Source organism: Elgaria multicarinata, chromosome 13 (genome assembly GCF_023053635.1).
Source record: "Elgaria multicarinata webbii isolate HBS135686 ecotype San Diego chromosome 13, rElgMul1.1.pri, whole genome shotgun sequence".
NCBI classification, from domain to species: Eukaryota; Metazoa; Chordata; class Lepidosauria; order Squamata; family Anguidae; genus Elgaria; species Elgaria multicarinata.
In genome coordinates, this window is record NC_086183.1 from 21676416 (window position 1) to 21701926 (window position 25511).

Genomic DNA, 25511 nt, shown 5'->3' on the forward strand with positions numbered 1-25511 from the left:
CTTGTTGGTCCCTTGCCGATGGCTGGTTGGCCACTGTGTGAACAGAGTGCTGGACTAGATGGACCCTTGGACTAGATGGACCCTTGGTCTGATCCAGCAGGGCTCTTCTTATGTTCTTATGTCCTTAAGATCCTTCATTTGCTCTGTACGCCGAGTGCATTTCTGTACACGTTTCAGTGACATGAAACTGCAGCTACTCTGGGCTCAAACCATCTAGTGAGAGTTGGCCCAGGGTGTGCACCAACCAGCCCTGTATATACTCTGTGCCCACGTTCCCAAGCTGAACAATAAAAGTGGGAGTTGCAGAACAAAAAAAACAAAAAGAGAGAGAGAGAGAGAAAAAGAAAGAAAGAGGAGGCAGAACAGTGGAGTACAATTACACACCCGCCAATGTCGGAGCCTACAGAGTGATCTGTGCTGCACTTTCCCTACTTCCTTATTCTTTTGTATTACCTGCTCTTTGTGCTGTGTGCTATTTTGAGCTTGCTTAACTCCAGCTCCCCCTTCCTCTTTTCTGCTCCCATTCCATTCCATTCCTTTTTAATTGGTTCCTATTTTCCCCCTGAGAGGCAACCTCCCGCCATGGCTAGTGATAACCAAGCCCATCAATGAGAGCTGAAGGTGCGACGTAGTGTGTGTGTGTGGGCCTTTGTTGGCCCTCTCAGGGATATTTCATTCCCCTTAGCTGAATTTTTAGTGGCACCAATGACAGTGGGGTGGTGAAGCTGCCGCAGGGTTCAGTCAGAACTAGTCAGAACTCTAAAAGTGTTATCCAAGGTGCTGAATCTCTTTTGTAGGGATAGGATTCAGCACCTTGGATAGCTCCTTTAGCTGGAAAACTGCCAGCATGTTTTTCCTTCAGATCTCTGTAAAGTCATAGAATCATAGAATAGTAGAGTTAGAAGGGGCCTATAAGGCCATTGAGTCCAACCCCCTTCTCAATACAGGAATCAAGTCTTATATTTAAAGTCTAACAATAGGACAAGTTGCTCAGGGGTAACTTAAATCCTGCTGATTCCAATAGGACTCAGATGTGACAAAATTAGTCTGGATCTAGTCCAGAGAAGGCCTGGATTATTCCTTGGGGAGGCCTGGTCCCCACAGGTCTACTTTCAATAGTGCCCCATGGGAATAAAACTCATGTGGGAACATGCCTCATAACTTGTCTGAACTACCACTTAAGGACTAAATTGAGCTCAGGTGTGAACTCCCCCTTCCATGCAGTGCCCCATCTTTTATCATGGACAATGGCTGCCCCAAGGCTTGGGTGGGTGGGTGATTGGGAACCCAAGCTAAGACCTGGAACTCTTCCCACAACTTTCTTGTGCCCTTCCCTCCTTTCACGCCATCACTCCAGGGCTTAGCTGATGTTCTTTTTCCCCGGCCATTTATCTGTGCTCCCATCAGCTCTGCCCCAGCGCTCTCCCTGGCTCTGAAAATAGGAGATGTTCCTTCTTGCATACTAACTGATGGCTTTTGGCTCAACTACATGGGTTAGGCAGGAAGCAAGGGGATGAGGATGAGCAGAGGAAGGGTCTAGTCAGTACTTCAGGTGAACTTTGCTGCAATGTCCGTTGGCTCAACACAAAGCCGGAAGGATTTGCGATGGATTAATTGCATCCTGCCTTCGCTGTGGTCTCTTAATTCCCACACCGCTGCAATCCTTTTAAAATTCCAGAGAGATTCTCACCACTTCCCTACTTTTCTGAAGTGGTATGTTTTCTCTTCGGACACTGGTGCAGTGGGACCACTTGGTGTTGTTTTAAGGAGAGCAAATCCCCAGGCACATTTATTTTCAAGTATTTTATTCTCTACGTTTCGTTAGCATACTTTTCAGACAGCGATTGGGCAGTATCCAACATGATACTGACACTGTTGTAAATTACGTTGCGTTAGCATAAGCGACGCCTAGCGCAACGACGGTAGCGTTTGCTGGACAGGTTTCCCTGGGAAAAACACCGTGCCAGCAAGCATTATTGGTGTTGCATTAGCGGTCTCTTACACTCCTGCAGTGTAAATTACATCAGCGCCAGTGTCAAATTGGATACTGCCCATTGTGTTTCCGAAGCGGCTCACATCAGTAATAATAACAATTTTAAAAACTGAGACACAAGCCCTGCCCTCTGGCGTACCAAGTCGAAAGGCATCATAGGAAGAAGGGGGGAGATCACGTTGACACAGGCCAAGCCAAGCGGTGAGCTGAAATGTAAACAGGCATTTATAACCAGTTGGCCCCAGGCAGATCTACCCTTGCTGGTGTTCTTGTTTGTCTGTGAGCAGGGAGGGACTCTAGTTCGGTGGCTGAGCACATGCTCTGTATGCAGAAGGTCCCACTTAAAAGGATCTGGCGAGCAGGTGATGGAAAAGACCCATCTCTGTTTGTGACCATGCAGAACAGAGTAGGAAGTGCTTATCACATTAGCTATGTGATTGGTTGGACTATGTAGTTCTATGGATAAATAGTCATAGAATCGTAGAGTTGGAAGGGGCCTACAAGGCCATCGAGTCCAACCCCCTGCTCAATGCAGGAATCCACCTTAAAGCATCCCTGACAGATGGCTCTCCAGCTGCCTCTTGAAGGCCTCTAGTGTGGGAGAGCTCATGACCGCCCTAGATAATAATAATAATGATAATAATAACAACAATAATTATAATTTTATTTCTTACCTGCCTCTCCATTTTGATCGAGGCAAGGAACAACAGTAAGTAGAAAATACATAAAATACTGATTAAAAACAGAGTATACTTTGTTAAAACATCCTAAAAGCATCCTAAAAGCATCCTAAAAGGTAATTAGTTCCATTGTTGTACTGCTCTAATGTTGGATAAGGCAGGTTCCTATGTACCCTGTGGTCATTAGTCCTTTGGCTAGTGGGAGAGACCGGAGTGACCGTCTCCTCTTTTCTACACTCTCAGGCCGGGCAAGCTAGTCTTCCCCTTCTGGTGGTGTTCTCCCTGCGAGAGAGGCGGTGCAAGCTCTCACTGGCCCTTGTTCCTCTGGCCAATGGTAGAAGCCAGAGGCTGCATTCAGACAATCGTGGGGGTGAATCATGGCTTCTTCGCCTGCACATGTGGGCGTAATTCCCTATGATGCAGTATCGGTTGCCGTGTTGCCCAAACCTGGCGCCACGCACAACTCCTACCCATGCCACAACTCCTGCTACAAGCCGTGGGTTGTGGTGTGGGTGAGAATTTGCACAAATGTCTTTTTAAAAGTAAACTGTAGGTGGTGGTGCCCGTTATTGGGACCTTGGAATGGGGGAATGGGGTATCTAATCCTTTACCCCTTGCTGTGGTCCCAATCTGGATCAGGCCTCCTACACCTGCTACTTGTGCTAGAAAAGAAAGCTTCCTTTTCTTCCAAGGGAGCTTCCCCCTGGCCAATGTATTAGGACTCAGGATTGCACCAGGAGCCAAAGAGTTGAAGTGTCATATGCCCACCACCAGGGCTTTTCCAGTTGTAGGGTGTTAAGAGAGAGAAAATGCCCTGCAACGCCCAGGCAGCCTTGTATAGGATCGTGTCCTCGGATGAGAAGTTAAGACATTCTTATTTACCCGGGTTTTTAAATGTTTATAATGCTGCTGTGTTGTTTCTCTGCTTTCGTTTGCTGGCCTCTAATTATGCCATTAGGATACCAATGTTCTTTTTTTAAAAAATACACAGCTCTGAAATCTGTATCTGATGCAGGGGCGTATAATTTTTATAATAATAATAATAATAATAATAACAACAACAACAACAACCACCCAGAGAGCTTCGGCTGTGGGGCGGTATATAAATGTAATAAATAAAATAAATAATAACAACAACAACAACAACAACTCTGATGCATTTACGGACAGCGCCCTGCTCCACCTGAACTCTGGTTGCTTTCTGACTTCCTTCCCCACCTTTGCCCCTTCCCCCTTCCTTTTTCTCCCCATCCCTGTAGGAGGCTGTGTCAGTGCCTGGGAATGAGGACCGCTTGGTGCAAGTACATGATGTCATTCAGCAGCTGCCTCCACCACACTATCGGTATGCACTGTTGGATAGTACCGAGGTGGCCCAAATGGGCAGGGTGGGGGGAGTTGGGCACTAAGAAGGTGGCCTTTGGAGGGGAGGATAATTTAGAGTTGGAAAAAGTGTCGACTACAATGATCAAAGGGCTGGAACATCTCCCCTCTGAGAGAAGGTTACAACAGCTAGGATTGTTTAGCATGGAAAAGAACAAGGCTAAGGGGAGACATGATAGAGGTGTGCAATATGGTGCATGGTGTGGAGAATGTGGTTAGCGAGACATTTTTGGCCCCGTTCAGAAGACACCTTAAACCATGGCTTTAACCACAGTGGTTAAGCCAGAAAGCCGGGCCGTGTTCAGAAGACACCTTAAACCACAGCTTTAACCATGGTGAATAAAGCAAAAGGCCTTATTCACCATCGTTAAAGCCATGGTTTAAGGTATCTTCTGAACACGGCCCGGCTTTCTGGCTTAACCACTATGGTTAAAGCCATGGTTTAAGGTGTCTTCTGAACAGGCCCTTTCTCTCTCTCTCTCTCTCTCTCTCTCTCCCTCTCCCTCTCTCATAATACTAGAACCTAATGGGATCATCCCATGAAGCTGATTGGTGGGAGATTCAGGACAGATGAAAGAAAAGACTTCTTCACACAGCACATAGTTAAACTATGGAATTCACTACCACAGGACGTAGTGATGGCCACCAATTTGGATGGCTTTAAAAGGGGGTTGGATAAATTCCTGGATGAGAAGGCTATCAATGGCTATTAGTCCTGATGGCTACCAGTTGCTGGGGAATGTGGGCAGAAGGTGCTGTTGTACTCATGTCCTGCTTGTGGGTTCCTGGTCACCTGCTGCTTGGCCATTGTGTGAACCGAATGCTGGATTAGTTGGACCCTTGGTCTGATCCATCAGGGCTCTTCTGATGTTCTCATGAGTTGGGGTGTAGGCGCCATTGGGATGCATGTGGAACGAGGTGCTGTAGAATCAGGCCCTCTAGCTGTAGCAGCTTCTGCTCTATCCCAACAGGACCCTGGAATTCCTGCTGCGGCACCTGGCACGCATGGCTATGCACAGTCAAAACACCAGCATGCACATCCGCAACTTAGCCATCGTTTGGGCACCCAACCTGCTGCGGTGAGACGCCCAGACCCATGGCCCAACACTGGCACCCCTCCGTGCCATCCCCATACTGCCCAGATGCTCTGCCTTGCACCCACTCCATCTCTTGCCTGGTGTTTTCCCTACGCTAACACCAGCCTCCAGAAAACTCAACCCTTCCTACACCGCCTCCTGCACATAAGAAACGACAGCTTCTGAGCACAACCTAATTTCCCCAGTTCTTTCCCATCATTCTCTGGCACGTTGACTCAGCCCTTGTAGGGATTGTTGTAGATCTCTGCCCCAACATTCCCCTTTGGGGTTCTGCCAGCATCAACATAGTGCAGGGATAGGCAACCTTTTTTGGGTCTGCAGGCACATATTATTATTATTATTATTATTATTATTATTATTATTATTATTATTATTATTATTATTTGCATTTGTATATTGCCCCATAGCCGAAGCTCTCTGGGCAGTTTATATAAGATAAAAACAATAAAGATTAAAAACCACAAAACCAAGCAAAATACACATACATTTAAAACCACTACAACAGCTTTAAAAACAACGAGCCAAAAAACAGACCCACGGTCATTACATATTGCTAAATGCCTGGGAGAAGAGAAAAATCTTGCCCTGGCGCCGAAAAGATGACAATGTCGGTGTCAGATGGGCCTCGTCAGGAAGATTGTTCCACAGTTGGGGGGCCACCACAGAGAAGGCCTTCTCTCTTGTCGCCACCCTCCGAGCTTCCCTCGGAGTAGGCACCCGGAGGAGGACCTTAGATGCTGAACGTAGTGTTCACATTTGACAATTTGAGAAATTGTTCTGGGCACCACCACAAAAAGTCTGCCAAGCAGTGGAGGCTGGTGGCGCCAATGTCAGTGGGGTGGTGAATCCACTCCTGGTTTCCTTCAGAACCAGTCACAACCCTAAAGTTATTACCTTGGATAGCTCTTTTAGAGTTCTGACTGAAACCCAGAGCACATTCACTGCCTCCTGACATCAGAGCCACCAGCCGCCACTGCCCTGCTGCCCTGGGAGGTGTGGCTAGTCACAAAGGGCAAGTCACTTGCACCCCAAAAACTGAGTACAAGGCAGAGGTGTGGTCTGAACCTCAACACACTAAGAAACTTCTTTGAATCCACAGCTTTCGGTACCAACAGAAATCTATTTCACAGAAGGCAAACACATTTTTTCTTCTCCCACCTTCTCCTCTGTCAACTCATTTGCCCAATCTCTTTTTCTTTTTCATTCTGGAGCACCACCCATAGATGTGCACCCCTCCCTGCTCTTTCTCCCCCCTCCTTCCTCCCCTCTCTTCCTCCGCCCTCTCTCTTTCATGCACACACAAAAAACACTCCCTGTATTCATCTTGCAAAAGGGAGGGTTTGGTCTCCTTGGTAGGTCCCAAGAAATCTCTCTGGGGGGCTCCTTGGTGCCCACAGACACCGTGTGACGACTATCCCTGCTCCAACTCTCCATCTGAGATGCCACCTCTGCTTTTGCTCGCATTTGCCTCGGTGGCATGGAGTGCTTTCTACCAACTTCGGTTGGTGGCCCAGCTACGCCCCTATCTGGACAGGGATAACCTAGCTTCAGTTGTGCATACCTTGGTAACTTCCAAATTAGATTACTGCAATGCCCTCTACATGGGGCAGCCTTCGAAGACGGTCCGGAAGCTGCAGCGGCCAGATTGATAGCTGGAACAGGGAGGTTTGAGCATATAACACCGATTCTGGCCCGCTTGCATTGGCTGCCTATATGTTTCCAAGCCCAATTCAAGGTGCTGGTCTTAACCTATAAAGCCCTACATGGCTTGGGACCGCAATACCTGCTGGAACGCCTCTCCCGACATGAACCTACCCGTACGCTGCGCTCAACATCTAAGGTCCTCCTCCGAGTGCTCAGACATTGGCAACAAGGGAGAGGGCCTTCTCGGTGGTGGCCCCCCGACTGTGGAATGATCTTCCCGATGAGGCTCGCCTGGCGCCAACGTTGTTATCTTTTCAGCGCCAGATCAAGACTTTTCTCTTCTCCCAGGCATTTTAACAGCATTTAACAACGTTAAGTTTGTTTTTAATGGACCCCAGAATTGTTGTTTTTAAATGGATACTGTTGTTTTTATACTGTTTTTTAAATTTTTGTATACTTTTAATGTTTACTATTTTTTAATTGTTGTAAACCGCCCAGAGAGCTTTGGCTGTGGGGCGGTATATAAATGTAATTAAATAAATAAATTTATCCTCCCCTCTCCTCTCCCCTTGGGCCTGGCCCTACCACTCTCCCACCACTTACTCGTAATGCCTTGCGGTTCCTTCCAACACCAGCCTCCCCCTACCCACAGGCCCCTGCCCATGTTCTTCACAGCCTTATGTCATGCTGCTTTACTGGTCTGGTCCTTCTCCCCCCCCCCCCTTTGCTAAGCTAACTTACAGCTATGCCTACCCCTCTAGGCATGGCACCCTTGGGCTAGAGCATGATTGTCACACACAAACACACACACCTCGCCCCCCAGACCCTTTCTTATGTCTTGCTGAAGGATCTGGCCCCGTAGTAACTCCTGCTCTGCTTTTATGGCAGGTCGATGGCACTGGAGTCTGTTGCTCAGTGCGGGGCTGATGCCTTCCAGGAAGTCCGCGTTCAGTCCCTCGTGGTCGAATTCCTCCTGAACAACGTCCAAGTTCTCTTCAGCGACACTTTCACCTCCGTCGGCAAGGACAGCGCAGGTACCTCACGCAGCTGCAATTTTGAGAGGTTGATTAGGAATTCGTTAGAAACCCCTCAGCATCCTCCTCACCCAACGACATACCCCGGGGAAGGTCTTCTTCGCACAGCGCATAGTTAAACTATGGAAATCTCGACTACAAGTTGTACTACAAGGTTCTGAATAATGACTGGTGTGTAGGTCCGGCCCTCTCATGAGACAGGATAAAGCCCCTGCCTCAGGCATCGGAGTTGCAAATTTAGCTGCTCCCCACTTAGAGGGCTCACCACCACTTCCAGTCACTGCTCCAAAGAGCTGTGCCATGCTAGCAGCTCTCTCACTGTGGCATTTGCTGCAGTAAGAGAGTGGCTGGCAGGGCTGTCCGGAGCAGCTGCCCTCTGGAGGACCTTGTCAATCAAGGAAATGGCTGGCATGGCTCTTTAGAAAGCTGACCAGGCCAAAATGCCTAGCTCTGAGGTTGTTGTGGCATTACACCCCACAAGTCAGTTCCCAAATGTATGTCTGCAGTTTGTAAGTCTGTGGTGAGTTTAGAATGTTGGCCTGAGTGGGCAGATTTAGAATGTCTTGGGAAGGGGAGGAGTTATTATTATTATTATTATTATTATTATTTATTTATTTATTTATATAGCACCATCAATGTACATGGTGCTGTACATAGTAAAACAGTAAATAGCGAGACCCTGCCGCATAGGCTTACATTCTAATAAAACCATGATAAAACAATAAGGAGGGGAAGAGAAAGCAAACAGGCACTGGGTAGGGTAAAACTAACAGTATAAAGTCAGAACAAAATAAAGTTTTAAAAGCTTTAGGAAAAAGAAAAGTTTTTAGCTGAGCTTTAAAAGCTGCGGTTGAACTTGTAGTTCTCAAATGTTCTGGGAGAGCGTTCCAGGCATAAGGGCAGCAGAAGAAAATGGACGAAGCCGAGCAAGGGAAGTAGAGACCCTTGGGCAGGCGAGAAACATGGCATCAGAGGAGCGAAGAGCACGAGTGGGGCAATAGTGTGAGATGAGAGAGGAGATATAAGGGAATGACTGGGGGAATTGAGGGAGACTTTTTAGGTACTCTTAGAGTCTTTAGTGCTCTCTGTGTTTAGAGTACTTAAGTTCTGGGAAATTTGAGGGTCAGGGTAGAGAGGGGTGTCTTTGGAGTGTGGTGTGCACATAGTTGACATATATTAATCAATACTGATAATAAAGAAAGTTAAAGAGTGATTGCGTGAGAAAAAGGAAAGCGTGTATGTGAATGGGTGAAAGGATTGGATGAAAGGTTTCAAAAAGTTTTTTAAACATTTTATTTTGAAACAAAGCTTGTGAACTTTTAAAAATAAATTGTAATTATTTTGTTTTTAACTACCACAAAAATCCCATGTGTCTGTTTAGCATTTATCATCTGAAGTTTACTCATTTAACACCCACTCTGACAATCATTCACCTCAGCACATATAACTCACAGTGTTTTATTTTATATATTGAAATCCTTCGCCATTTAACCCCTTTCTCCACATAGTTTGGAGGAAGGTGGTTTTTGTCCCTTGCCTCAGGCGTATCAAGCGGTGGTGCTTGGCTTGAGCAGGGAGTAGCCTCGGCCGGGTCTGTTGTTCAGAGCCTGCGTCATGGTTGTCCTTCCTCAGAGTTAGGCATGATGGGAGGAATGTCCCGGGTGTGTGGGGGTGATGCAGGAAGAGCGAGGGCACAACATGGTGGCAGTATGTGTGATCTCTCGTCTCAGGTGGCAAGAGATCTTGCACTGCAGTTGCTAGTCTTTTGCTTTATTTTATTTTTTTAAAAAAGGGCTTAGATGCAAATTTCCCAGGATACAGCACCTAGAAAATTTATTTTGCAATAACAAATACATCCCTGCTCAGGTTTATTACAAATCTTAGAGTTATGGAATAACGTTTTGGCCGTTTTAGAAAATATTCATTCAAGTTCATCACAGCGCTGAAGGTGAAAGCAGACGTAATTGCTTTGTTTTTATTGCTGCATTTTTAATTGTTGACTGTTGTTTTATTTGTTAGCTGCCTGGGGGGCCTTCGGGCAGGAAGGCAGGCTATAAATCTTTAAACAAGCAAAGAAATATTTAAAGAGCAGTCACAAGAGGTTCTTCACCTGCAGGGTGAGCTTGGTTTTGCAATTTGCGTGACAGCGCTGATTCAGCTGTCGGTCTCCCTTCTTCCGTTATGATTCAGGCAGGCTGCCCTTCTTATTTTTAAGCAGCAGATCTGCATTCATTTATACATGTTTTTCACCTTTAAAAGAAACACACACACACACACATTAAAAACAGTTGCGAAACTGTTTTAACGTTTGAAGGGGAGAAGGAGAGAGATGTGTTGGTGATGGCATGGGCACAGGCCAATCAACACCTTTCACAGCTGGCTTTTCCCCAGTTCCAATAGATCCATGCTGCAAATTTGGATTCCGCCTCCCCTCCCCAGAGCTCATCCCAGGACAGCTAGGCATTGTTGTATGCATGTGCTTCTGATGCTGGGCAAATGTGAGACCGCATGCCTGCCCTAAAAGGGCGGGCATTAGGCTTTCCTCCCCTGCACTCTCACAGCCTCACTCCTCCAACAGGGCGCTGCTTTCTTCCCCGACCGAAATCCCAGTTGGTCAGCTGTCCCTCCACCCGGTTGCTCTCCTTGGAAGAAGCACAAGCACGCACCCAGGCCCTGTGCAAGATTACCAAGCCAGAAGTCAGGCATGGATCCTCTGACCTGCAGGGCCAAGGGAAATTCTCTGCTGTATTGGGCTCGCCTGACACCAGGTAATGGAGCTTCCATGTACATGGGCAGTGTACCTTTAAATTCCAGATGCTGAGAACAAATGACAGGGAAACACCATCCCTTGGATGCCCTGCTTGGGAGCTTCCAATAGCATCTGGCTCCCTGCTGTTGGAAACTAAATGGTCGGGTAGGGACTAAATGGTCCAATCTAGGGAGGTGAGCAGCCAAGATGGCTCTCTTCGATTTAGCAGAGAGGGGGACTGCTTTAGCTGTTGGTGCTCAGGGCCCTGGGCTGACCTGTCTCTCCTGTCTGTAGGCAAAAGGCCGAAAGTAATGGGAGGCTGCGGAAGACGTCTGGTCCTAGCTGGAGGGCCTTTTTTGCCATTGGCAAAGCGCCGGTCACGTTCCGCAAGAAATCGCACCGCCTTGGGGAGCTTCTTGGGTTTGGAGAGCCTCTGCCAGGTGAGAGGCTCAACGGATACCTAAACTCGCTGCCTTGAATTGCTCCACTCCCATTCTCATAGAATCATAGGATAGTAGAGTTGGAAGGGGCCCATAAGTCCAACCCCCTGCTGAATGCAGGAATCCTCCTTAAAGCCTACCTGACAGATGGCTGTCCAGCTGCCTCTCAAATCCCTCTAGTGTGGGAGAGCCCACAACCTCCCTAGGTCATGGGTTCAATTGTCATACCACTCTAACAGTCAGGAAGTTTTTCCTGACGTCCAGCCGGAATCTGGCTTCCTGTAAGATTGCCCTAACTTGTACGTACCCACACGCTTTGGAGTGTGTACGCATGTCAGACTGGTATTTTCTGCACACACACACACACACAAAGACATAACGGGATTCCACACTGAGTATGCACAGAAAGCTGCGTCACAAGCTCTTGACATCACAAAATATCTCTTTAGAGCCAGCACGGTGCACTGTAGTGGCGAGCGTGGAGAGCAGGGGTGGGACGTTTGCATCCCTAGGGCTCCATCTGGCTCACAGCCTAATTTCAAAAGGCTTCCACAATCAAGCAATTCAGGTCGGATGACCATATGAAAAGGAGGACAGGGCTCCTGTATCTTTAACAGTTGAATAGAAAAGGGAATTTCAGCAGGTGCCATTTGTATATATGGAGAACCTGGTGAAATTCCCTCTTCATCACCACAGTTAAAGCTGCAGGAGCCCTGCCCTCTTTTGTATCTGGTAGGGTGACCATATGAAAAGGAGGACAGTGTCCTGTATCTTTAACAGTTGAATAGAAAAGGGAATTTCAGCAGGTGTTATTTGTATATATGGGGAACCTCGTGAAATTCCCTCTTCATCACCACAGTTAAAGCTGAAGGAGCTTTAACTAGAGTGACCAGATTTAAAAGAGGGCAGGGCACCTGCTGCTTTAACTGATGTGATGAAGAGGAAATTTCACCAGGTTCCCCATATACAAATGACACCTGCTGAAATTCCCTTTTCAATGCAACTGTTAAAGATACAGGAGCCCTGTCCTCCTTTTCATATGGTCACCCTATATCTGGGCACTGTAGTATAGCTCCTGCAGCTTTAACTCTTGTGATGAAGAGGGAATATATACAAATGACACCTGCTGAAATGCCCCTTTCTATGCAACTGTTAAAGATACAGGAGCCCCGTCCTCCTTTCCATATGGTCACTGTAAATTCAAGCCTGTGACAAAAGCAGCCTGTCCCTCCCCAGGCAGCCCATATTGGCAGGGCAGTGGGGGTAGAGAAAGGAAAGGGAGTAGGTCCACCCATTTTTATCTCTGGCCCACCCTACAGCTGGCTTTGGCTGCACGTACTACTAGCATTTGGCCTTTGACAGATTGTCCCCTAAGGGAATGCAATCCTCACCAGAAAGAAGGGTGTCCCCCCTCCCCAGTATTGGACTACAACTTGAAGACACCCACCCACCCAAACATGAATACAGAGTTTAAACCAGGGGGAAGAGAACCATGTATGCCACTCTGAAAGAAAGGCAAGATATATATATATATATATATATATATATATATATATATAATGTGATGATGTAATAACAGGTGCTTGAATATCTGTTGATGAAATTTCTGAATTCCCAATGCATTTTTGAAGTCTTATTCTTCTTTGGGGGAAATAGCTTAGTAAAGTAATTAAAATGAAGCACAGGAAATGTCATAAACTTATATTTTTTCCATTCCGGCTGCCTTCCCCTCCCCACACTTTTCAGTATTTAATTTTAGTTCGAAATGCATCCTGGAATTCCATCAGGAAATCTCTAAGCAACTACTGAAGTCCCTGCTTTTTAGTAACTGCTGGAGTATTGCCTTCCTCATGCTGCAACTCCACAAATCTGTCCCATGTAAATCAGGCGTTGATCTTGAATAAATTATGTGAATAAATCAAAATTAGCATTATATGTGCATACTTTGTATGATTTCCCCCCTTCTTCTTGCAGCGATGGGGGAGGGGAGGTGCATGCTGGACAATGAATCCCTCCCTGTGGCTTCTGAGAGTCCATCGAGGACTCCTCATGCATTGTCAAGCTTTGTTCAGCACCCTTAAGGGCTAGAAACTTGCTTTGTTGAAACTTGCTTTGTTGAAAATCAATCAATCAAACAAACCCTGAAGCTCAGACCAGCGACACTCAATTCTGCACCAGTTAACAAATTCTACGCATGCGGTGTGTGGCTGTGGATGCAGCTGAGGATTTGACACCACCTTCCAGTAAACATGCCTCTCTACCAGGGAGAGACAGCCTGGCGCCCCTCCAGCTCTTTTGGACCACGACTGCCATCATCCCTGACCGTCGGCCATGCTGGCTGGGGATTTACGGGAGTTGTAGTCCAAACCACGTAGCAGGCACCAGGTTGCCTACCTTGGCTGTAGACCGCTGTATCGATCCCAGTGTTAAGCAGGTGAGCTTTGAGTTTCCCCAGGTGAGAATCAGAATGGGGGTGGGGATTGTGATAAGGTCCTTCTCAGAGGGACAGTCATCACCTGCTCCTTTGTCTTGTCTCGCTCTAGGGGGCCAAGCTGAGACCGTCACCCTGCGATCAGCCAAGAGCGAGGAGTCCCTGACATCGCAGGCCAGTATGACAGGTAATGAGCATCTCATGTGCTGGGAGAGGAGTGTTGGGTTGGCTGCGTAGGGGACCAGCCTCCAGGGTGTCTTTTCCCTGTAAAAACAGGGTGCACAAATGCCACTGTTGTTTGGAAGCTGTCAGCTGCCCTCCCAAACTGCATCCACCCCCTTGGTGGACAGGCAACCCGTCTGAGTGTAGACCTACAAACCAGCTTTCTCATTGCTCTCAGTTCCCGTCTTCGGCATTAAGCCAGAGGTGTAAAAAGCTGGCCGTTGGGAGTGTTTAGCCCATGACGGCCCTGCAGCGACATTACCTGCCATAAAGACCACAGGGACAGGTCAGGATAGTTATCTAGTCCAGTTTTGTCTAGTGGCTCTCCGACGTCTCAGGAAGGTTTCCCCATCCCCTGCTACGTGTCCCTGCCGGGTGTTGAGCCTGGGAGCTTCCGAATGCAAAGCACATGCTCCGTGGTGGAGCTGCGGCCCCTGCAGTGGACGGGACCACGGTATGCTGAAACTTCTTTGAACGGCGAAGCGATAGACTTGCCCCTGCTACACGTGAACTGCCTTCTGGATGATCGCGGACTGCGCAGCTGGCAGGCGGGCAGCCAATCCCCCAGAGGCAGCCAAGGGGAGACCTGCCTCTTATTTTAGATACTGAGCAGCTTGCAGGCCGCACTGGTGTCATCTCCTTGGAGCTTCATCCCACCTACCTGCTTCCTTCGGATTATCCCCGTAGTGCTAAGCTTTCGCTGTTGTTGTTGTTTTTGCTACCGGAAGGCAGAGATCCTTTGCATACCAGGAAGTGAGTTGAAGGGGGGAAATGTAAAAAAATCATTAAAAAAATCACCGGATGATCCAGTTCAAATTTGGTATGCTTAAAGCTCTCCCTAATATCTATTAATGTGCCAATTTTGGTGTCTTTATCTTTAAAGCTTACACAGATGTAAGCATTTCTTTAAAATCTTGCTCCTGCGCCCCAGCGGCGGCTCGGAAGACACGCTCAACAAGTAGGGGCTAAATACAGCGAATCTTTTTGCTTTGAAGCACAGTTAAAGCGAGATGCATGGGAGCACTTCACAATCAAAGCAGATTATGAGGTGGAAAACTTCTGAGTCCTTTGCATGCAATCCACAGTGATTGCACAGTATAACGCTGGTGTGATAAAGCTCTTGATCCGTGTGTTTCTTCTTTCTTTCTTTCTTTCTTTCTTTCTTTCTTTCTTTCTTTCTTTCTTTCTTTCTTTCTTTCTGGGTCCTTGGCCTAGGCCTCCCCAAGCTGCCATGCCTACGACGCCCACACTCCAGCAGCGATGCCTTCCCCGCCCTCAAGCCGTGCCGCTCGTGCTCTTCTCTGGGCTCCTCCGAATCCGGCCGGGGTGAGGGCCTGGCCGCCGGGAAGGGAGACGTGGCTGCACGGCGCCGTTCCTCCTGGCTGGAAGGGGACTCGGAGCTGGACTCGGAGCTAGAGCTGAGCCCCCCCGGCCTCCGGGGCTTGGACTTCGACCCGCTGACCTTCCAGTGCAGCCCTCCCCCTCGGCGGCCCTCGCTCTCGGACGGCTCCGGCTCGTCGAGTCCCGTCGGCGCCCTCTCGCCCTGCTCTCCCCCCACCATCGGCAAGGACACGTCAGAGCCATTGCCCGTCTCCCTGCCTGACAAGGTGCTGGAAATGTTTGCTGGAGGCGAGGCTAGGGGGCTGAATGTGCGCGCCTCCCCACCACACATGATCTCCATGCTGCTGTGTGCTGCGGGCGGACAGCTCAGTGACAGTTGTGAACGTGAAGTCCGCTGCAAGATCACCCAAGCCAAAGGTCGCATGTCTCCACACAGTAAGTACCCTTTGCTGCTGCTGCTGCTCCTCCTCCTGCTTCTCTTCTTCTGCTTCTTAAAGAACCCAAATGTGAACTTGCTGATCTCCTAGCAAAAATATGTCACATTCCCCTGAGATAAACCTCTGTACTGGAGGACTGGAGAATAGCCAATGTAGCACCACTTTTTAAAAAGGGATCCAGGGGGATTCCAAGCCGGTCTGTTCTGAGTAAATTGGTGGAAAGCATGATTAAGGATAACATTAGTAAGCACATAGAAGGACAAGCCCTGTTGGGAAAGAATCAGCATGGCTTCCACAAAGATAAGTCCTATCTCTTGGTCTGATCCAGCGTGGCTTTTCTTACATTCTTATGTGATTATAGGTAAAATTATTATTATTATTATTATTATTATTATTATTATTATTATTATTATTATTTATTTATTTATATAGCACCATCAATGTACATGGTGCTGTACAGAGTAAAACAGTAAATAGCAAGGCCCTGCCGCATAGGCTTACAATCTAATAAAATCATAGTAAAACAATAAGGAGGGGAAGAGAATGCCAACAGGCACAGGGTAGGGTAAGCAGGCCCAGGGTAGGGTAAAACTAACAGTATAAAGTCCGCACAACATCAAGTTTTAAAAGCTTTAGGAAAAAGAAAAGTTTTTAGTTGAGCTTTAAAAGCTGCGATTGAACTTGTAGTTCTCAAATGTTCTGGAAGAGCGCTCCAGGCGTAAGGGGCAGCAGAAGAAAATGGACGAAGCAGTCTCTTTCTCTCTCTCTCTCCTCCTCTCTCTCCCCCTTCCTTCCTTCCTTCCTTCCTTCCTTCCTTCCTTCCTTCCTTCCTTCCTTCGTAATGGTCTCAATTCTGGGTAGTGCTTGAGTTAACAGTTAAAAGTTTCAACCGTATTTCTCGGAGCTGATTTTCAAAAGCAAAACATATAAATGGCCATTGTCCACTGAGAAGGGTGCAGCCACTACGTTTTGAACTGCAGAGATTTTAAAGTAGCAGGGACCGGGAGGGAGATTGGGCTTCTATTTCTCTACATCACTTGGAAGCATGTCGATTTGGTTCTGGGGCTCTGTTCCATAGTGTACTTAGCAGCATAACAGTTAATAAGGCCTTTTTGCTCTGCTTTCTCTCATACTCCTTTCCGGGGAGGCTGCTTCACCCTCCCTAATGGTAGGGCCAGTTCTGATTTCTCTCTCTTTCCCTCCCTCCCGCTTTCTTTTTCCTCTTCAGGTCCAAAGGCAGAAACTGCTCCCACATCTCCTGGCGCACTGTCCGTCCTGCGGCACATCCCCCCGCCTCCTCCCCCTAAAAACCCAGCTCGGCTGATGGCCCTGGCTCTGGCTGAGAGTGCGCACCAGGCAGCCCTGCAGCAGAAGCAACAGGCCGGCCGCGGGCAGAGGGAACACCGGACGCACTTCCGACGCTCCCTGTCGCTGGAGTGCAAGGCAGGAGAACTGACGAGTGGTGCACGGGCGCTCTACTCCATGGTGCGCCCCAGCCCCAAGGCCTCCGGCCCCTTGTCACTGCAAGGGCAGGCCAGGGGCCGGAGCGTAGGCAACCAGGGCCGTGACCCCCAGGGAGGAAACCAGGTGAGGGCTGTGCTTGGGGCGGGTGTGTGTGTGTCAGGGCTGAGCCGGCCCTACCATTGGGCAGGGTGCAGGTTTTGGTGTGCTACTAAAAGGCAGCAGATTTTCCAGTTGTTTAGGGCAGCCTTCCCCGGTAAAGCAGCAGTTTCTGCAGCTGAAACTCTCCCCACGGCCTGAGCTCGATCCCAGCAGAAGCTGGTTCTCAGGCAGCCGGCTCGGGTCAACTCAGCCTTCCATCCTCCCAAGGTCGGTAAAATGAGTACCCAGTTATCTGGGGGAAAGGTAATAACGGCCAGGGAAGGCTACGGCAAACCACCCTGCTATAAGGCCTGCCAAGAAAACATCAGTGAAAGCTGGCGTCCCTCCAAGAGTCAATAATGACTCAGAGCTTGCACTAGAGGTTCCTTTCCTTTCCTTCCCCAACCTGTCACCCTCCAGATGTGTTAGACTACAACACCATCCTACCCAGCCAACATGGACATTGACCATCGGGGCATAGTAGGGTTTGTAGTACGATGCTTCTGGAGGGCACCAAGTCAGGAGGGGCTGATTTAGTCTCTTGTATTTTTATCACCACTTCAGGAGCCTGGAGGGTGGGGGCAGGGATGGGTGTCTCCATTTCCATTTAAAGGCACTGAAATGTTTTGGCCCATCTCTGGGTCAGGGGGGGAGAGGAGCCATCCGCTTGGACCTCTGGCCCTGCTGCTGCCCTTGTGGCTCCTGTTTCTGCTTCTGCAGTGAAGGGTAGGGTGGGACAGACACTTGACGTTTGACGTTTCCTGGAGGTGAATGCTATCAATGGTTGCTAGCTCTGGTGGCTCTATGCCACCTCCAGCAGTTATGCCTATGTAGAACAGTGGCTGGGGAACATGGGTGGGAGGGTGCTGTTGCACCGTGGGACACCGTGGGGTCCTGCGTTGTGGGACCGTGGCTGACGGCTAGTTGGCCACCGGGTGAACAGAGTGCTGGACTACTAGATGGACCCTTGGTCTGCTCCAGCAGGGCACTTCCAATGTTCTTAAGAAGGGTGAAGAAATCTTACGTAGGAAGAAGCCAAGGTTGTGCCTGTGCATGTATTTTGCAATGTGTCACTAGTCCCGCCTGTTCATCTCCCTTGCTTTGCCTTTCCGCAGGTGCCGCTCAGCCAGGCCTCTCCCTTGGGCAGCTCGGATTCCTTTTCCCCCTACCGGAGGGTCCTCGCAGACCTAGTCCAGCGAGACGCTCAGCCTCATTCCTTCTCGGACCCCTACCACCTGTCTTCCCCATCCCCTGCCTCGCCCACTGCCTACGGCTTCCACCACCCATCGCCTCCCCTGTCGGTCCCGTACCTGCCCCCTCGCCAGCCCCAAGACTGCTATCCCTTATCCAGCCAGTCACCTGCCCCGCCAAAGCCTCCTCCGCCTTCGCATTTCCCTCTGGGGCCCAGTCACTTGCCCCTCAAAAGCCGGGCTCCTTCTTTCCAATCCTACCTCCCGGAACGACAGTTCCGGCACCACGGCCGCTTCCCGGCCTCCTCTCCAGCGGGGATGAATGGGGTGCCTCCTCCTCCTCCTCCCCAGCTGGAGCACGAGAATCTCTATTACGAGATTGTGGGGGACCCTCCTGCTTACCCAGGTCTGGCAAGGCCCTGGCCGTCCTGCCCTCCCCCAGAGTACCTGGCCACCTTCAACGCCTCCTACGGGGTGTTTGAGAGGCCGTGGCGCCCTCCCTCCCTCCCTCCCGGCCCCTCCTCCCTTCAACCCATCTTAAAGAGCCCCCGAACGCGCCCCCACCTGACGCCTCCCGCCGCCTCCCAGCAGGAGCCCATCTACGTCAACGTGCCCTTCCCCGAGCCCGCCTCTGCCACCCCCGCTCCTTCCCCGCCGCCTGAAGCGGCCCACCCCCGCAGCCTTTCTGATCCTGGGGCTGCCCAGCCCCTGCCCCTGCCCCACCACAGCAGGCCCCCCTTGCCCCAGAAGCAGAGGCTCGGCTGGGGGTATCCGCCCGCCAGGCAATACCGCCAGCTCATGGAGGCTTTGCCGTGCAGCCGTACCGTGTTGCAGTTCTACCGCCCCCCTGCTGCCGCCCCCGCCTGCTGGGGCCGCCCCCCCTACGGCCCAGAGCCCATCATCACCTACGACGGACCGCCTGGCCGCTCGGAGAGCCTGGCCTCGGCGCCCCCCTCATCCCTGCGGAAGCTGGACGAGTCGCCCCCGCAGTACGGCAATGTGGAAAGGAGGGAGGGGTCTCCGTCCGGCTGCTACCTGGGGCCCAGTTGGACAGTGTACACAGAGGGCCAGACGCACAGCTACTGCTGAGAGACAGAGCCCCACAGGGGGCACATCTTGAATTCTCGGGGCTGGGCTCCGGGCTTCCGGCCTCCTCTCTTTTCCCTCCGGTGTAATTCTGTTGTGGTCCTCTTTGCTGTGAAAGGAAAAGCAGGCGCCGGAGGGGAGGCTCTGTCGCGACCGGTGGTGGCGATGTCACGCCCAGGCCCCTCGTCGGCTGCTGTGCCTGCCCGTCTTCAGGACTTCTCTGCAATTGTTTGAGAGCACATGAATCTCTGAAGGCAGCTCCGGCTCCCGCATGATGCCCTACACAAGAAGACCAGCGTGACCTCATGTGCGGGGCCTTTGACTCGCATCACTTCCGCCTCTCTGATGCTGTAACAGCTCTGCCAATTTCATCATGCACAAATCGTCCTGGTTATGTTATGATCCATGTTGCATCTCTCTCTCTCTCTCTCTCTCTCTCTCTCTCTCTCTCTCTCTCTCTCTCTCTCTCTCTCTCTCTCTCTCTTTCTCTCTTTCTCTCCCCCCCTCCACAAATCCCCTGCCCCATCAACAGTGGATTCTTTACATCTTCCAAGCTTTCAGCCCCGATGGCATGGGTAAAAGGCACATGGTTGAACCCCACTGGATTCCATCACCTGCTCTGCTTTGGTAACGCTGCTCCTAAGACATCCCCGTATGTTTGCAGGGTCTGACTCCTACTGCTAGCCCTGCGCACTGAGATGCAGTGTGCCGAGCCAGCACAGTGGGGCGCTGTTGGCCTTGCTATGCTCATGTACTGTTTGATATTGCAGGCTCTGAAAGTGGAAGGCAGGGATTAACGGTGCAGCCATTATTCCCCTAAGAATATATATATATATATTTTCATCAAGTATTTGCAGTAAGGATGAGTTCTAACTTTTTTTTTAACCGTTCTTTTAACCCAATTAAAACATTAACAGCGCCCTCCCTTTCTTTTCTCCTGCTTTCCCAGAGATTAAGCCAATTCCTGGGAGAAAGCAGTGCTCAAGAATCCTGGTTTCTTACGTACGTGCCAGGTGGAAATAAGGGATGCTTACCATTTAGAGTAATACAACCAGACACGCAAGCAACCTTGTGATTCTGGTTACAGGATCCTCCACTTGTGGCTTTGGAACTGGATAGGCTGTGGCATGTTTAGACGATTCAAAGTGAGGGGTTGGTTGGTTGGTAATGCATTTGTTTGTTTATTTAGGATTGGAGTGTCTATGCGTGTGTGTGTGGATGTGTGTGTGTGAGAGTGGGGTGGGTTTTTTTTAGTGGGGAGAGAGAGAAGATGCATGTGCACCTGTCCTGGGATGCTTAAGTACCTGTGTGTATCTGGAAACCAGGTTTGCGTGTGCTTGAGAGGACATAGAGTTGGATAGAGTTGTTTGGTATGTGTGTCCGTGTCTGGAATTGCTGTGGGTTTTGGTGTGTGTATGTGAAGGTGTTTGTATATGTTCCACGGGCAGTATTTTAGGCATGTGGGGCGGAGGGGAGTCTATGCCTAATTCCCCTTGAGCAGGCTGAACCTGCCAGCTGACCACACCTCAACACTCGGTCAAGAGAGGGTCAAGAAGCGAGTCCCCCGTAATGCCTCTCCCCCAAAGCACTTTTATACAGCCCGTGGGCAGTGGAGGCTGGTGGCTCCGATGACAGTGGGGCGGTGAATCCTCTCCAGCTTTCAGTCAGAACCAGTCAGTACTCTAAAGGAGCTTTCTGAGCTCCAGAGGAGTGTCTGCTGAAACCCAGAGTGGATCCACTGCCCCACTAGGCATCAGAGCCACCAGCCTCCACTGCCCGTGGGCTTCTTGTAGAATCCTCACGATGTCCAATTCCATTTACATGTGCAACGATGGCGATGCCTGTCCTACATCACTGGGAATAATACATTTTGCTTGAGCACGATCCAGACAAATAGAAGCACTTTCGGGCCTTCTTGATTTCAACCGAAGAGAGCTAGGCCCATGTTGACCTCTTCTTCCACCGGAATTTGTGGTTCCTCAAAAAGTGCTTGGGTGGATCTTGCCCCTTTTAAACAGCTCCATCCTGTGTGTGCTTACTCGGAAGTCAGCCCCACTCAGTTCAACGGGGTTGGTGCCCGAGTTTGCACGCGTCGGACATCCGCCTTAATCTCATTATTCTGAATCCCTCCACGTGGTTTTTGACGGGGCTGAATCCCTCATGAGTTTGGGATTAGCCGTGCTTGGATTTTGGCCACCCCAGCTGGCTGGCATTCTCCGTGGCGAGATCCAAATCATCCGCCATTGCCAGAGCGTCAACCATCTCAACGAAAACGATACTCATCAACGTGCAAAAAGGATATGCAAATGACTCCGAAATCTCCAGGTCCAAGACGGCTCTTAGTGTGGAAAGAGCAACGGCCTGTGCTAAGAGTTTCAGATCTAGGACGGACTCCCTTCCTACCCCCTTCCCAAGATTTGTTCTACCTTTTGTTTTAACTGCAGGAATTGCACTAATTTCACCACTGTTTTTGTATTACTGCTGTGATAACTGTCTCCAGACTGCCCCAGGATCTTTACCCTCTTATATTCTGTGTTTTTCTAGGAAGCTGAAAGACACTGGAGGGGGCTTCTCATGTTGCATTGTAAAGACATGGGGCAGAACAAATAAACGGTGCCTGAAGATCTGCGTAGAACTGGGGTGCACAACCTTTTCAGCCGCAAGGGCTGCATGTGATGCCGGGTCAGGGGCTGCACCCGTACGTGTGCACCGCCCTTCCGGTGATGCTAATGCAGATTGCGCCTGCCTTGTGGCTAGCTGAGATGGGAGAAGAGCGATCTCTATGACTATCTCCCGGGAGAGGGAGTGGACGGTACAGGCAGCAAGGAAATTGGTAGACACAGTGGACTGGTTCAGACAACGCGCTAAACCATGCTGCTTGACCACCAAATGGTTAAGGGAAATGCATTAACCTTAGTGCGTCCCGTTAACCATTTTGCGGTTAAGCAGCATGGTTTAGCGTGTTGTCTGAACCAGGCCAGTAAGGGCTGTAGGTTGTGCATCCCTAACAGAGAACATCATGTCAGAACTTGAATCCATGGCTCTGGTCTGTGTCGGGGCATATGTCTGTCTTGGCGTGAAAACTTTCGAAGCTTTGCTGTATATTCATTTGCCCCTTGGAACGTCCAAAATGTGGGGGACACCCATCTCCACATGTCAGTGCTGGAGGGTGAAACTGCCTGCAAATAGATGTACATGCCTGCATATTCCAGACACAGGCAAATGCTGACGGACATATTTGGGTGACTTTCGTCATTCGCCGTCGTACCTCCAAGTCTCAGACATTCAAGGCATTTGTTTGGAATTGTCGATATTCTCCTTGTGAATGTTGCCTAATTTGGGGCATTTACAGAAGGTATAAATGCATCTTTTACCGCAGATCAAGGTGTGTATTGTAGTTCTGACCATTTGTGCGATCACGTCATTTTCGAGATGAGGTGCAGTTCCAGGGCAGATCTCTGTGCCTTTTGAATATAATGTGTTGTGCCACCCAGAAGACGATTCTGACCTGGGAGATGGATTGGAACTGGTTTCATGTGATTCACTTGTACACTGGCAGGAAAACGGGTGAGATCTTTGACGTTGGCTCAGTTTACATGTCCAGCATACTGAGGACATCTGAGATGGTTAGAGGAAAGGTACCAATCCAGGCTGCAGGGGGGCGGGATGGCATTTTGGGATGCCATGAAAAAGGCTTTAAGAGGAAAACCAGCACAACAGGGCAGTGTCTGTGCAAGAGCCTTTCTCCTTGTCATGCTAGTTTTCTACTTGCCGTTCACAGGAAGCGTTTCACAACTGGATCCCCCTTCTGCCACCTGTGGGCGTAAGTGCGGTCCGCCTGGTCACCTCGGCATTCAACCACCACGTTCTTTTGCATGTGTTGGCCAGGCCAGCCTTTCCCAAGCTAGGCCCCTCCAGTTATCTTGGACTGCAAATCCCATCATTCCTATGTTGGCTGGGGATGATGGTAGTTGCAGTCCAAGCCCCACTGGAGGACACCCAGTTGGGGAAGGCTCAGCTGGGCAAATGCCAAGGAGGTTGCTTCCTCTTCTTTCCTTTGTTCAGTGTCTCCCAGGGTCTGATATCGAAGGCAACCGTTTGAGGGGGGCTGGTTTTGGGGAGTGGGCAAGGCGGACAGTCCCACCTTCTCCGATGCTGTGAAGCTGTCACTGCCATATATGTCTGTGTATGTGCCTGTGTTTTGAAAGGGCAACGTTTCCTCCTTGCCCTCTGATGTGCTGCATCCTTTTTTTTCTGGAGATGGAGCGACCTCCCTTTCTTCCTGGACTCTTGTACTAAATGGCTTAAAACAAACCAATTAACAAATAAAGGCAAACTGGCATCTTGGGCCTGTGTTCTCACTGCTTGCAAGGGGAGGGGGGAATGAAGCAGGGTGTGTGTCACTCCGCTCAGATGCAGCTCCGTCCAGTGCCACCTAGTGACTGAACCATATAATGACACTATCCACGCAGTTGCTTCCGAACCAGCTGCAAGGACCGTCCTAGATAGAATGCACTACAGCCTCTGTTCAATAGTCAATGGCACTTAGCCACAGGCAAATGATGCCCTTCCCTTGATGATTAAGCCCAGATGTTGGGAGTTAGGTGAGGAGCTTGGTCACAGTTGTTCATCCATACTTGAATTCTCTCCTATAACTGCATCAGCTGTACCAGCAAGGCTGAGCTGCAGGTTCTCCATAGGATGGCCATTTGCGCATCACCCCCCAAGAGGAAATGCATCCTCCCAAAGGAGGGCAAAGATGAGCATATGCTAATTTGCAGTTTTAGATGCAAATGTAGAAGTACTTGCTGAATTTTAAATTGCCAAGCCAATAATCTCACCATAATGGGAATGCCTGTGAGCAGGTGACCTGTTAGCCAGGTGCTAACTGTTGAGGGGAAACCACGATTTCCAGTCTTCCTTCTTAGAGTTCTTTACCTTGAAACAGGACTTGGATGGGGCCGCCTTCCAATAGAGGACAGCCCCTCAAAGAGACGACTGTCCTCTGTCAAAGAGGCCACATGGCCAGCCTCATTTCTCAGCTGAAGACTGAGTCCCATGAATGGGAATAGCAGGCCCAACGATAACTGGAAGCAAAGATCATTTGGAAGGAGACGGTGGAATTCATGCCTTCTCCATCCGTTGCCTTTCTCATGGTTAGCTTCCACAATTTGCCACTTGTGTGTGCCCACAAAAGCAGGTGATTTTTAAGTTTAGCATGTGCTATGTTGCCCTCTTTCTTATGAACACCTGTTATTTTTCCAGAGGTACCCAGATGTCTGGGCAGTTTTCTAGGTCATGGTGGTGGTAGTGGTGGTGAGATTTTGATGCCTTTAAAATCTTTATAAAGTCTGCTGGCTAGTTATATATAGATGGCGCTTTTTATAGTATCTTAGCTTTTTCGACATGGCAGTCATTAAAAAATATATTATTTATTTATTTATTTATTTATTACATTTCTATACCACCCAATAGCCAAAGCTCTCTGGGCAGTTCACAAAAATTAAAACCATTGAAAGCATAAAACAACAGTATAAAACCATAATATAAAATACAATATAAAAGCTCACCCAGATAAAACCAGATAAAAACAGCAGCAATGCAAAATTACAAATTTAAAACACCATGTTAAAATGTATTTATAGTTTGTTAAAATGTTGGGAGAATAAAAAGGTCTTCAGCTGGCATCTAAAAGCATATAATGTAGATGCCAAGTGAACCTCCTTAGGGAGCTCATTCCACAGCCGGGGTGCCACAGCAGAGAAGGCCCTCCTCCTGGTAGCCACCTGCCTCACTTCCTTTGGCAGGGGCTTGCAGAGAAGGGCCCCTGTAGATGATCTTAAGGTCCGGGCAAGTACATATGGGAGGAGGCGTTCCTTCAGATAGCCTGGCCCCAAGCCGTTTAGGGCTTTAAATGTTAATACCAGCCCTTTGAATCGGGCCCGGGCCTGGACTGGCAGCCAATGAAGCTGGAAAAGGACTGGCGTAATGTGGTCTCGTCGGCCAGTCCCTGTTAGTAACCATATGAGGTTATAACTGAACTGCCCTGTCCCTTTTCCCACTTACTTTAACCATCTGCTTGTTACAACGTGGTATATGACACACGTGGGAAGGCCACATGCAGCTCTTAGAGGTCCTCAGTGTGGTCCACCAAGCGCCCCCGCTGCCCTCCGCTGCTGTATTTT

At 49.4% G+C, this 25511-nt stretch overlaps 1 protein-coding gene across 1 annotated transcript in view; it reads left to right on the top strand.

The window, feature by feature from the left end:
• The window catches only part of ARHGAP33 (Rho GTPase activating protein 33), a 47892-nt gene extending 27650 nt beyond the window's left edge, over nt 1-20242 (top strand). Inside the window, exons 14-22 of the mRNA XM_063140845.1 lie at nt 3933-4015; nt 5025-5132; nt 7683-7828; nt 10407-10596; nt 10872-11017; nt 13561-13635; nt 14886-15446; nt 16677-17035; nt 18166-20242. Coding sequence (XP_062996915.1) covers nt 3933-4015; nt 5025-5132; nt 7683-7828; nt 10407-10596; nt 10872-11017; nt 13561-13635; nt 14886-15446; nt 16677-17035; nt 18166-19329 — 2832 coding nt within the window. The 3' untranslated portion in view covers nt 19330-20242. The remainder of the gene's footprint in view (nt 1-3932; nt 4016-5024; nt 5133-7682; nt 7829-10406; nt 10597-10871; nt 11018-13560; nt 13636-14885; nt 15447-16676; nt 17036-18165) is intronic.
• The last annotated feature ends 5269 nt before the right edge of the window (nt 20243-25511 follow it).